At 27.7% G+C, this 14,832-nt stretch overlaps 1 protein-coding gene across 1 annotated transcript; it reads left to right on the top strand.

Annotated features, from left to right (window-relative positions):
• The first annotated feature begins 486 nt into the window (after positions 1–486).
• LOC107437831 (uncharacterized) lies at positions 487–14,630 on the top strand. Its single transcript, XM_043050704.2, has 5 exons — positions 487–824; positions 2,654–2,943; positions 6,239–6,367; positions 8,782–8,913; positions 12,751–14,630. Exons 1-5 carry the CDS (start codon positions 521–523, stop codon positions 12,910–12,912), a joined length of 1,017 nt encoding a protein of 338 aa, XP_042906638.2. The 5' UTR covers positions 487–520; the 3' UTR covers positions 12,913–14,630.
• Positions 14,631–14,832: the final 202 nt, after the last annotated feature.

The raw sequence follows: 14,832 nt of genomic DNA, 5'->3' as shown, positions 1-14,832 counted from the left end.
TTTATCCCATTAATGCTTATTTGTGCTACCTAATTAATAAGCTAATACTTTTTTATCAACATTTCTGATTCATACTAGAAATAGAAGCGTTCATGTAAATATAAAGTTTATATAATGTTTCGTTTTAATTTGTAGTCATAGATTATTTTGACTAATTAATAATAGGGTTTTTATAAGTTTTCATCAATATGAAATCGAAAAAGATATTTGGGCACGTGGGTGGGATTATATTTTGCAGCTAACTTTGCTCGGGTAAACTTGTACGAATTTTGAGAATTTTTTGAACCCGGATACATAATTCAAAAACCTAGCATACAGTTTAAATTATCTTGATATTTTCATAGGTTTTATATTGGTCATTTTAATAAAAGTCAATGGGTTATTTTATGTCCCTTTACGCTTTCCCCCCAAGTATGCGCAATCTTAGCAATATGAGTTTGCGCAGCGATACAAGGCGATATAAGGAAAAGCAATCGATTAAAATTCACAAAATATTATCAGATGAACACATTCCTCCAAGATGGAAGGTGCTCCATCTCGTCACTGTAAGAGATATAAATTTCTCAGAAGTTTAATTTTTTGGTCAAACGCACTACTTTTATTTACTACAATCGTCAAAATAATTTACGTTTATGATCGTCTCTATGAATTATGCTCCTTACGTAAATTTGTTCCTTTTTTTGCCCACTCTCCTATGGAGTACGGTTTTTTGTTTCTTTATTCGATTTCAGTTTTAGTTTATTTTGCGTTCCCCCCGGTGTATGATATTAAAACATCATCCTATTATAATCGAAAAGAATTCCGACTGAGTTATGTTCTAACAGGTAAGTGTTTAGTTAGTTAATAATATTAGTTTAGTGTTATCAAATAATTGTAAAAATGATTGATTATAATTTATGTTGTTCCATAATAATCAACCTAATGTACATTTCTGATATCCCTGCCAAAATTAAATAAAGAAATATACACAAGTCAACACATAAGCGAGGAAAAACATTAATTTATAATCGAAAAGTAATGAATCACAAATGAAGAAGATTAGGATAGACTGAAGACTAACCTAATCTATATATAATATATATATATATATATATATATATATATATATATATATATATATATATATATATATATATATATATATATATATATATACAGGAAAACACGAAGAAAGTTAAGGAAAACAATACGCAAATCCATGTGCAAATCCATTTCGGGCAAATCCGTGGCTAAAATTATTTGTGAAACAGTCAATTTATGTTTCTCTTTTCTATTTTATATTTTTCTTAAATAAATATTTATTTTCTAATATTATTTATGGTCAACTTTTTTAAGTTATCCAGTGTAATATTACCTTACGCACATCCATTTCGGGCCCATCCTTGGTAACTAACAAATCAATGTACAGCATAACAAATCACTTCAGCAATGCAGTAAGAACGGCACTTTAAATTCCACTAGTTACACTCAATTTGCGCTTTTGTTTTCATATTTTGTAATCTAGCAATCTTGTTGCGAAAATATTTTTAAATCATTCTTGAAAAATTTCCCGTTCATGTAAGTACATCAGATTTCGCTACTCGCTTTATAGTTTTTGTTTTGTTTTATACTGTTTTTTCTTTTTATTTTATTTTATTTTCTGTTTTTACGTGTTATTTTTACGTATTGTGTTCTATTTTATTTGTTGTAATTTTTGTAAAAAATTCTTTTTGAGTGTTCCTCACGCTATTGCATTAATATATTTTGCTTTGGCTATATTGATACAATATCAGAAAGCACTCTTTTTTGCGGATATAATCGTGTGGGCTGATAAAAAGATTATATCTTTTATTTTCCGGTTTTTTTTAAAAATTTCATCCTTCTTTTTTTTTTTTTTTTTAATCGTTTTTTTTTCCATTAATTATTATTTCCCCTCCTCCTTTTGCATATGTCTTTTCTTTTGTTTTATCTTCTTTTTGAACTTCAAGTATATGATTATGGTCCCTGGCCGAATTATTATCCGCACTGTAAGTTTCTATGTAAAATCTTAACTATCAGATGATAATATACAGCTTTATTGTTTTTATACGGCTGAAACCGATATGCACTTGCTTACGGTAGTGTATCAATTGGCTAACATTGAATGCAATACGTTTAAAAATAAATATAAATAGGAACAATATGAAAAATATTCTGAATAAAAACACATTGCATACATGTTTAATTATAAAATTATTGCATTTAAACTCGTGTAAAACACGCAAATATTAAAAAACTGCAGTGCATCTAATAATTTGATATAATTATTACAATATAATAATGTAATACCTGATATAATAAATATTTCATATTTATATAATATATCGTCTAATTTATCCAATAGTCGAATTTATATTTTATATAGCCTAATTTAACCAATTGATACACGAACGTAAACAAGTGCGAACCGGTTTCTGTCACGCAAAAACAATAAAGCTGTCTAGTGTCACCTGATAATTAAGATTTTATGTAGAATCATTTAGTGCGTCTAATAATTTGGCCAGAAACAGTATGTCCAAAGAGATGTGAATCCTAAATCAGAATTAAAGTAAATAAAGCTAAATTAAAAAAATATAAGCACGCATAGATATCAAATTTAAAGACCGATAAATAAAGATGAATTTTTTTATTACAGTGAAAGGTATATTGAAGAGATACTTGCATCATATTCAGGAAAAACTGGACACAGACACGGCTAAAGAGAGGTATCGAACTGCATGGAAGTCCCAAGAGAAGCGCTTTCAAAAACTTCTGAAAAAGAACAAACCGAAAGATTTTTTGACTGCGTTACACGAAGCTGGTCATCTCATTGGTTTTTGGTATACAACGGTGGACTGCTACGTGCGCACAGCTAGTATCAAGCCGTACCAAAATAGAAAACAAGGGATTGAAGTTCGCTACACAGATGTGTATTCATATGCAGAGGTATTACATTGATTGATTGATTTAATTACATATATAGTTTGATAGCACTGATTTATTTATTTGAAATCAATGATTGATTAATTTAATAAATCTTATGACTAATTTAATAACACTAATAAAGTTATTTTCCCGGTGGCTGAGTGGTAGCGCTTCGCGCTGTCGTGCCACAGTTCCCTGGTTCGATCCTCGGGCCAGGCAAGGTGGACTCAGCCTTTCATCCCTTCAGTGGGCTGATAAATGAGTACCAAGCATGTTCGGGAACTGAACACTGGGGCTTCCACGCTCGGCTGACCACCTGACCGGAACATCTGCTCCTGCACCCCAGAGCTCAAGGTCAAGAAAACTGAGATGGGCACAGTAGGCCTTGGCCATCTATGGGCTGTCGCGCTACTGAGTTTAGTTTAATAAAAGTTACTTACGAACACTAATTGATTAATTTAATGACATTGATTGATTGATTTAATAGCACTGATTGATTAATTTAAAGACACTGATTTATTTATTTAAGAACACTAATTGATTAATTTAAAAGCATTAATCGATTAATTTAAGCTTGATTTCTTTTAGAACACTGATAGATTATTTCAATAATACTGATTGGTTAATAAAATTGATTGATTAATTTAATGACATTGATTTATTAAAGAACACTAGTTGATTAATTTATTAACACTGATTGATTGATTTAAAATTGCCTTTCATCTTGTGCCTTATTGGAATCAAACAGAATAAAATGTTCTTTTAATCCGCCTTCCTTAACGGAAACTTTTCCCATTTCACCAGTGTTTTGGTTTAATCAGTGCTTAAATTCAAAAGTTGATGCAATTTTTTTGTCAATTATTTAAAAAGATTCCAAAAGTTATAAGAAATAGTTCTTTCTGAACACCCTGTATAGATTTAGAATGAAACAAGTTGTGGATTAATAATAAATAGGATTAATTGTGGATTAATAACATTAGTAAATAAATATACGTAACTATTAAACTAAATAAATTAATTTACAACTATACGATTATTGGTTATACGAAGTTTATACAAACATGCTAACGCGCATATAGGGTAAACTAACCAGTGAAGGAACACTTAAGCTTCGCTTGCCTTTTAAAAAATCATATTAATTTCCAAATTCGTAATTTTAGTTAAATGACGGTGTCAACATATTTGTTACCAATTGCAAATTATGTAAAAAAAAACTGTAGAGAACTTACATAATATAGTTTTAAAGTTTTGGAGGTTCAAATAACAAGTAGTAAGAAGACCAAGTGAAGGAACAGCTCTTACCAGTAAATGAACACCCAGTAAAGGAACACTTAATTTTGGTTATTTTTTAATGCTCTTTATGAATTTATAAGCCATACAAATATTTAAAAACAAGCCTATTCATGAAATTATAATATATAAATACTTGGAAAATGTTAACTTTTTTTTGTAATCATGAATTGAAAATTAAAGTGTCAACATATTAACACATACTGTTCATTCACTGGGAAATCTATGCCCAGTAAAGGAACAAGCCTGTTCCCTCACTGGTTAGAAGTTGTTTTTCGTATTTTTAACATACTTTTGATGCAGAAAATCACTAAAGGTACAAGAAAATTAAAATTTATCTTTTATTTTCATTAACTTAGAAAAAAACCCAGTAAAGGAACACTTGTTCCTTCACTGGTTTTTCATCGTTTGGTGATCCAGTGAATAAACACCCCCTTATCTCAGTACTTCATTATGCTATGGTGCTTTAAAAAAAATAAAACGTAACTTCATTAACTATATTTTGAATTCTCTTTTTCACAGTGAGAAAAATAAAACTATTACATGCAATTAATTCCACTTCAAACATATAAATACAAACACTAACCTTATAATTTTTGCAACGAAAAAAGGTGTTGCAGAGATAATAACAAATTCAAAAATTTTTCCAGAGAAGTCTATTTGACCAGGTAATCCAAAACATTGCTAGATGACTTCCTATTGTTTGGCAGTAAGCTATTGTTACCAATCAATCTAAAGAAAAACTTTCAAATTCTTATTTTTAATCAATATATATGAAATGTTCCTTCACTGGGTAGTGTTCCTTCACTGGTTGGTTTACCCCATATAAGTTAAAAATATAGGAAAAACATGGAAAAATTATAAACATGGAATAATGAAAAAGAAGAAAAGAAAAATAAAAAAAATCCGGAAGAAAAAAAAAGATATAATCTCTACATCAGATCACACGATAATATCCGCAAAAACGAGTGCTTTCTAATATCGTTTCAATGTAGCCAATGATAAATATATATATACAATCTCATATCATATCAATATATAAATAAATAAATACAATAGTGTGAGAAGCACTCAAATTTTTTTTATTGGTTTTAGTAGTTTTCTTCGTGTTTCTCTTTTTTCTTTTCGTCCCTGTTGTATTTATTAAGCTATATATATATATATATATATATATATATATATATATATATATATATATATATATATATATATATATATATATTCAACCAAATAGGCATGTTATTAATTTATATTGAGTTTATTTAACAGCTTTCGTTGGATTTTTGCATGGATTACATTGGTGGGGTTCCCATGGCACAGGGATGATTAAAATATGAAAAAGCCACGAATTTTTGCTGGCTGCGAATTTTTGCTGAGTTTTAAACGGGGATTCTGCAAAAATATACTTAACTTAATGAAACGTCATTCAAATAGGAAAATATACAGATTTTGGTTTCTTAAAAAGATGACGCTATTCTGACGATGAGAATTTTTCGGGATTTTCTTAATACGTATTTTTTTAAGAATTATTGCCCATTAACTTCAAATAAAATAATCTTTTATTTGGCATCTTGACTTTTAATGGCTTGTGAGAGAACGATTTCTACAGCCTAAAATTAAAAGAGAAATCTATTTTAAGCTATATATATGAGCAATTCTACAAATAAACGCCAATTAGGCGGCCAAAAAAAATTGTTTTTTTTGAGGGGGATATATATATATATATATATATATATATATATATATATATATATATATATATATATATATATATATATATATATGTATATATATATATATATATATATATATATATATATATATATATATATATATATATATATATATATATATATATATATATATATATATATATATATATATATATATATATATATATATATATATATATATATATATATATATATATATATATATTTATATATATATAACATAATATCTAAATCAGCATATAGTCTTCTTTATTTTCATTTTAGTGACTTATTTTTTCTAATGTATTTTCTAGTATTTCGAATTGTTATGTGCAAAGTTTGCAGGCTGCGTATCTGTGAGTCTACTCCATCCTCAACAATTTAAGAGGCATGGCCGAGAAAAAATTGAATTTGAAGCATATCTTGCCGGTGTTTTAAACATGGTAAGCAATGTATGCATTTTAAAACTGTGCAAAATGTTCTGCAATATTATTTGCCTTTATGCTTTAAAATAGCTTCATGTGATCAAAAAAACTCTTTTTTCATCTCTCTTTTATAATAATTATTGAATGCTGTAAATATCTTACATTAATTGAATAATTCTTTTCCTATTTACAAGCAGCTGTCTAATTTTCTAGTGCTCCAGTCTATTTGAAAAAGATTCAAGTGTTTTCTTATCAGCTTGACACTTTTCGGTATTTTTGCTGTGGTTCCGCATATATTTAGGCTAATTAGAAAATTTGAATGCATATTAATTTGCTTTGTTTAATGAACTTGTCGGATTTACGTTAGGTGGTTTGCAATAAGCACAAAGTAATGAAGGTTTATTGTAAATAGCCTTATTGAAGGTTTATTGCAATTAGCTTAAGTAGTATGTCGCACATTTTTTAATAGCTGAAAGTATATAAGGAGATTGTAATAAACTTAAAAATATCAGGCTGATTATTGAATACTGAAAAGTTTTCTAATTAATCTGGAACATTGCAGTTTCAAAAAGCAGGATTTTTTTAATTACTTTGCGACTTATTATGACTTGTCTCTACAAAAGGAAAGACTCAAACTAGACTTTGATAAACAATAATACTGATTATAATTTTAAAAAATCATACGGGAAAAGAGTCTAACCGTTTTATGGGATAACTTCATCAAGGGCATGACACATCCTGATTTCATATTTATTTTAAGAAAATCCCGATTTACAAGCTTTAAGCTGCTATTTTGTTATTTTTAATTTAAATAATAAAAATAATTATAAGATCCGATGCATTAAATGAAAGAAGAAGAAAAGCTCAAACATGAAAATTGGAACTATTTTGAAAAAGAGAAGTTTTCTTCTGCAGAGAATAAAAAATACTGCGTTTTCTTTAAATTCCACCTAAATTAATCACTATGAGACCCTTTAAAGTAGTTTAAAGTTTGATTATCAATTCAAAATTTTTGTAGAGGAAGATTGACCTGGAGTTATTAAATACCTCAACATTCCTTGTTTAAATAAAATATTACCTTCAACTGTAATTAATGATATTACATTTGTCACTATCTTAAATCATAAAATCTAAAGATTTTTAGCCGAGAAAATATAGAAAATTTTTATTAGAAATACTTTTGCACACTTTAATTTGTAATAAGGTTCAGTAGTAGTGTTTACAGTGACAATGTTTTCTATATGAACGTGGATTACCTGCTTACACATTGATACATTTCACATATAAAGAGTGTAAGACAAGTTAGCACATAAAGAGTGCAAGTTTAGTTAATATTGTTAATCATTTCACATTTAAATAGCCTATTGAAGGAAAGTTATTTTAAATGACATGCTTGAACATTTAATTCAGAAAACAGAACACAGCTCTTCTTAAGAATTTCGTAAATGTCGTTAAATAATATCATTTTCAAAATTAAAATTTGTGTAAGACTAGTTAGTGAAGAGTTAACACTGTTAATCATTTCACTTTTAAATAGCCTAGTGAAAGAAAGTTCTTCTAAATAACATTTTGGAATATTTAACTCAGAAAACAGAACACAACTCTTCTTAAGAATTTTATAAATGCCATTAAATAATACCATTTTCAAAATTAAAATTTGTGTCAAAAATGTTTTCAAACTGTTGCACTATTTTTAAGGCTGTTGTTAGTAAATTCATTTGGATGAGGCTTCGTCCACTAGGTTCTAGAATTAGGCAAATTCCCAGTAACATCGCTTTCTAAACTAGCATGGATGCGCACCAGCTTACACACTGATGTATATCTCATATAAAGAGTGTATGACTAGTGGAAAGTTAATTACGTTAATCATTTCAATTTTGTATAACTTAGTGGAGGAAGGTTCTTCTATAAAACATTTTTGAGTGTTTTGGAATAACTGCTTCAGAAAACAGAGCACAACTCCTCTTAAGAATTTTATTATTGTCATTAAATAATGCAAAAGTAAAAAATTGTGTCACAATTGTGTTTGTAAAAGTAAAAAAATGTGTCATAAAATTTTCAAACTGTCGTTGTATTTTTAAGGCTGATGTTAGTAAATTCACTTAGGTGAGCCTAAGTTCTACAATGAGGAAAATTCCTAGTAACATCGCTTTCTATACTAGTAGGGATACTCACCACCTTATACATTGATACATATCACATATAAAGAATGTATGACTAGTGGAAAATTAATAATCTTAATCATTTCAGATTTGAATAACCTAGTGGAAGAAGGCTCTTCTGTGAAATTTTTTGTGTGTTTTGCAATATTTGCTTCAGAAAACAGAATAAGGCTCTTAAGAATTTTATAAATGTCATTAAATAATACCATTTTTAACAGTAAAAAATAGTAAAAGTAAAAATACCTATTGAGTTTTTCCTCTAAATTTTAGGGACATTCACACTACAAATGCATAAAAGGAATGAAAGGCCAGGATGAATTAAAGATAACTTTGTATTACGCTCACCGTTGCTTTCTATCTACAGTAGCATTATTGAAAGCTCACAGAAATGAACTTATAAAGGTAAGTCATTAAGCTTTTTCACTCTTTACTTCTTATAAAGTTTTATAGATTAGGATACATGCACAAAATACAATCTTTAATAAAAAGTTATGTAAGGAAGTTTGAATTGAGACAAGTACTCATAGTAAGAAAATTTGAATTCTTTATGAGTTTTATAAATTAAGATGCATATACAAAACACAATCTGTAATAAAAAGTTAGGTAAGCAAATTTGAATTGAGACAAGTACTCATAGTAAGAAAATTTGAATTCCTAAAAAGTGTTATTGATTAGGATACATGTACAAAACACAATCTGTAATAAAAAGTTATGTAAAAAAATTTGAATTGAGACAAGTACTCATAGTAAGAAAATTTGAATTCTTAAAAAATGTTATTGATTAGGATACATGTACAAAACATAATCCGTAAATAAAAGTTATGTAAGAAAATTTGAATTGAGACAAGTACTGATAGTAAGAGAATTTGAATTCTCTAAAAGTGTTATAGAGAGAGATTAGGATACATGTACAGAACATAATCTGTAATAAAAAGTTATGTAAGAAAATTTGAATTGAGGCAAGTATTCTTAGTAAGAAAATTTGAATTCATAACAAGTTTTATAGATTAGGATGCATGTACAAAACACAATCTTTAATAAAAAGTTATGTAATAAAACTTGATGTGAGACAAGTATTTTTAGTAAGAAAATTTGAATTCTTGACAAGTTTTACAGATTAGGATACCTATACAAAACACAATTTGTAATAAAAAGTTACGTAAGAAAATTTGAGTTCAGAAGAAAATTATTTAATAATCTTATCAATGTATGAGAAAAAATATTAATTCTGGAATAATTATTTTAGAGTGAGAGTCTGCAATAAAGTCATAGAGAAAAGACATTACAGAATAACTTTCTGGCGTTATTTCTGGTGTTTTACAGAAAATTGAGAAAAAATTCGTCCCTTTACAGTGCTGCAAAGTACTTTGATTTATTTAAGTATTTTGTAAGACAAAGAAAATGCGTCACAAGTATATTAAAAATGCTTTTTCTGTTAGCATAACTATGCATTTGAATGGAATATGACCAATATCTCTCCCATTAGTTGCACAGGAAAATAATTATGTCATACGGGTAATGTGGAGTAAAAGAAAACGGAACATTTTAATAGCTTTTGATTTAATGATCGGATTTTTCATGTCATGAGATGAAATTTTTATAGTCCGAGTGTCTTACAGTGAATATGATAAATAATTTGCATTGACAATGTTTTAAGTTGCGGAACTCGATGCAAAAGCGTGTTTTTTCTGGGTAATTTTTTCAAATTTTTTTTTTTCCCATTTGAAGACAAATTCGCGATTCCCCCTCGCAGTCTAAAAAATTGAGTAGCAGTTTGTTTTATCAGAAAAGCAGTCGCAAGTGGAACATTAATTTCCCTTTTTGCTTATTTTGCTCTAATTTTCGAGCATTATAACAAATCGAAAAAATTTTGAACTTGATTTAAAACTCATTTATTCCAAAATAGTGCCCTCTAAAATATAATTTTTAATACTAATTATTGTAACTAACTATATCTAAAAATCTGCTGTAGCATTCTTGTATTGTTGTTGGTACATTTTTATTAGCCGGAAAATGACAGGAAAAGATCCAGTTTTCCCAAGTTAATTTCCATTTTCCAAGTTAATTTCCACTTGGTCGTCATCAGCATAAAATTAAAAAACGTCATAAAAGCATTGTTTTCCTGTAAATATGTGGCGTAACTACCACTATAAATATTAAATACCAAATCACTAGTATATAAGACATGTTAACTCGATTTTATCTTGAGGTACCTTTTGATAGATGAAAGTTGACATAGTCGATTTATAAATCCCCACATTGGTGACCCGGACGTGATAAAAAATGATGGAAAAAAATAGCGAAAAGCTATTAAAAAAAAATAACGAGCGAAATGCTTGGAAGAAAAAATTTAAAAAAAAATATAATGAGCAAAAATTGAAGTTAATAAATAAACAGCATTAATCAACTAGTGGTAATTGTTCATCGAATTCTATCACAGATAAAATTCTGGAAGGGGAGTAATGTGGCGTAACTACCACTATAAATATTAAATACCAATTCACTAGTATATAAGACATGTTAACTCGATTCTATCTTGAGGTACCTTTTGATAGATGAAAGTTGACATAGTCGATTTATAAATCCCCACAAATATTTTTGCATCTCAAACTTAAAGGAATTTACCTGAAATATTTATTTTTTTTACGTTACTCTGATATTATTGCGTTTTTAAATTTGATTGTTTTCTAAATTAAGAATTTAAACTAAAAGTGTTGTCTCTTTATCATAGCGTGATTCTATGATGTTAACTTATTACTCTAAATTTTAAGCTAAACGTATTTCAATTGTTGTCTAAACTTATTAATCGTTTTACAATTATTACTTTCAGAGTAATTTACCTAAATAGACTATTATAAATTACCGTTATAGAGATTCTTTCAATGATGCAGAGCTTAACAATCAGCTTCACGATGCACAATGTAATGCCTGCACAAATTACATTTAATGTATCAAACTATTTGTTAAGTGAAAATATATTACGATTGTGAACTCACTAAATTCGTTCTCAAAATATACCTTTAATTTTTACTGTAACAAAATTATTTAAGATCACAAATATATATTGATGGAATCATAAGTGAAATAGAATTATACTAGATCTTTCATACTATTTACCAATCGAATTTGACACAAAATAAACATTTAATTTGAAGAAAATAAACATTTAATTTGAAGAAAATAAACATTTAATTTGAGGAAAATAAACATTTAATTTGATTAAAGAAATGAATGTTGGACGTGGGAAGTGGGGATGCAAGCGCAAGCATACGGAAATTTTTTTACTCTGTCAGAATTTTCATTCTAGCATGACTGTAAAATAACCACCATCAGTCTGTCCATTCAATTAAACGTTAAATTTTACTGTAAAAAAAATTTTTTTTTAGCCTTTGCTGTTTTGAAACCATTTATAACTAGTATGTTGTAAATGGTTTAAAAAAAACAAACTAAAAAAAAAACATGAATACGAAACTATACGGTTTTTTTACCATTTAGAACTAGCACGAAAGTTCTACACTTTTTTGTGTTAAGCAGCATGAGAGTACCATTATGAATGAGAGTATCGTATTCTGAGAGTCCAGGGTCACAAATCGGGGTGAGCAGGACACTGCAACTCTTCGTGTGTTGAAAGTAATGGAGGAAATATGGTGGTGTCAACGCTGAGACTCAATGACCCAGTCTGTCGGTCATGATATTGACAGATTACTCCTCTCGGTTACAGTATGCACCTAGCTGCAAGGAACTAAGTGGCATCATATTGCGGGCCTAGTTAGTGCGATAAAATTCTGGTTGTTTAACTGTATTAGGTGAAAGCAGTTAATAAACGGTTCTTCTCACAGCTAATAGTTTGAATACCATATTATGTATGGTTATTTGACTATTTTGTTTAAATATGGTATAATAGCAATTAAATAAATTGTTATTTAACCTTTTTTTCCGAGAAATTTCTAATAGTGTAGTACGTATATTATAAGTGAAAATTTTCAATTTTCGTAGAAAAAGTGTTTTGTGCTAATAATAGACAATTATTGCAAGTCAGTCATATCGTTTGATGTGCTACAACGAGCAGGGTGCTTATCTCCCCAGTAATTTAATAATTTTCGAACGAAAAATTCTTGAAATGAAAGGTATATAAGATTTTACCCAATTTTGAAATTGTGTATTGTCACTATATTTTAATGTCTAAAAAACTAAAAAGCTTTATTATATTACTTAATGAACTTTATTTTATTTAAATAGATTACTGAACTGCTTTTGAAAAAAGGAACCTTGGGAATTGGTGAAATCGAAACGATTCTGACAGGTCCTAAAGGAAAAAGTTCTAAAGATCGAACTTTGTACGATTGTTTTGTTCCAACTCTCACTCTACAAGGGCATTTGGAGTTCAACAGAATGCTTTAATCTGAAATCAAAGCAAATATGAAGAAAATTTGATTTGATATTTAAAACACTTTAAAAAATAAAAAAGAATAAGAAAATATAAAGAATTCTAAATCATATCAATTTTGATTTAATACGCAGATAATTGCTACAAATGTTATTAAAACTAAATGTTAATTTTTATTAAATAGAAAGCTTTACTTAGGATTCAAAATAAAAACGAAGGAAATTTAAATTGGTATCTACAACTTTATTAAAAATATTAAAGTATAAGTTAATGGATCGAATTCTCAATCATATTAATTTTGTTTAAATAGAGATGATTTCTACTAATTTTCCATTTTTTAAATAGGAAACTTTGATCGGGATTCGAAAAAAAAATTAAGAAAATTCGAATTGGTAATTAAAATACACTCAAAAATATTAAAGTATAAATTAATAGGAAAAATTCTCAATCCTATTAATCTTATTTTAGTATGCGAATGATGCTGCTGATTTTCCATAATATAAACTTAAATTTGCTTCAAATGTTTAAAAGAAAAACTTTTTAAAACACTCGATTGATTATTACAATTAATTTTTTAAAAATCTATCCTGACTTGTGTATTGATGATTCTATAGATTGTTATTATTTTTCAATTTATTGCGCATTGCTACAATTTAAATAAGATAATTGATGACGCGCTATTCTCTTATACTGAAAAACGGCGATCACATTTTGCCAATGGGTAAAAAAAGGAATTCTCTGCAAATATTTGAACAGAACTAATAAGTATTTTAGCCATGAATGCATGCTATACTTTTTTTATAACATATTAATTATCTCACATTGAAACAGTTGGTGCTTTTTTTTCCTTTTTTTAATATATAAATGAGCTTTATATGCATTTATATACATCTTCATTGAAGAAATCGGCTAAAATAAAACCGTAAATGTCTGTAATTATTCAGTGTAATCGACTTTGATAATTGAGTAGAGATTATCCTGGTAGCAGAAGCTTTGCACGGCTGTGTACGCTGCAGAATATCGCTGCATCTGCAGATTAATTTTTATCCAATTATCTTAGTTTTTATCTGCAGATAATTTATTGTCTTTTATTTTTGATTATTTTATCTGCCGATTATTTTATATTTTATCTCATCGTCAGCTATTATCTCTAGCTAAAGAAAATTTATTTTCAATTCTTTGAAAATAATTGACTTTGAGAATAATTACGTCAGTAGAATATTTTTTTGCCCCAAATTATATATTTAACTTCAAGTAATTGATATGGTAATTTTCTTTTATCTGAGAAAGTTTTGAATTAAAAATTGTAGAAAAAACTAGAATAGAAGTTCCCAGATTTAGAAGCCACAGAGTATTTTTAAATTAAAATTCTTGCAAAGTATTTTACATGTAAGCAAAGGTTATTTTAATTCATTGTGTGTAATTTGAATACATTTTTATGCAAATGTATTTATTGAAGGTCCATAATATTTCGAGCCACTTAAGGTCCCATATTCAAATATTTTATACGGTGAAAACAAAGCATTCTGTAAACATGCATTGATAAACATCTCCAATACCAATGTTGAAAAACGTCTTTCATTCACGTTTAAAGGTGCTGTTTTTAATTAGAATCGCTGAAAAGAATATTAGGCGTAAAACTCTTTTTAAAGAATAAACAAGAAAATTGAGAATTTCTAATATTCTAAACTAATTTTCTTCAATTAGCTGGAATTTTCGAAAATGAAAAAAAGAATTATAAATGGCAAGACATTAAAAAAAAGATTAAGAATTTCTAAAAATTCTGTTTTTTTTTAATTACAGACTGTACAATATGAATTTTAGAAAGCATAATTTTTATCGACTTTATTATTTTTTTTCTACTTTAAATTTTTCTGATATATAATACAAGTTAGATTATGCCTAGTTTTAACCATGATTGTCTGTGCTTGACT

This window comes from Parasteatoda tepidariorum, chromosome 4 (genome assembly GCF_982258835.1).
Source record: "Parasteatoda tepidariorum strain Cologne lab strain chromosome 4, Ptep-v5.0, whole genome shotgun sequence".
Lineage (NCBI taxonomy): Eukaryota > Metazoa > Arthropoda > Arachnida > Araneae > Theridiidae > Parasteatoda > Parasteatoda tepidariorum.
Note: the sequence above shows the minus strand (reverse complement) of the source record. Positions and strands in the feature narration are given on the sequence as shown.

Coding starts and splice junctions, on each gene's coding strand:
- LOC107437831 (XM_043050704.2), top strand. CDS start 521: ATGGAAGGTGCTCCATCTCGTCACTGTAAGAGATATAAATTTCTCAGA. Junction 825..2,653: donor ACTGAGTTATGTTCTAACAG/GTAAGTGTTTAG, acceptor TTTTTATTACAG/TGAAAGGTATATTGAAGAGA. Junction 6,368..8,781: donor TTGCCGGTGTTTTAAACATG/GTAAGCAATGTA, acceptor TCTAAATTTTAG/GGACATTCACACTACAAATG.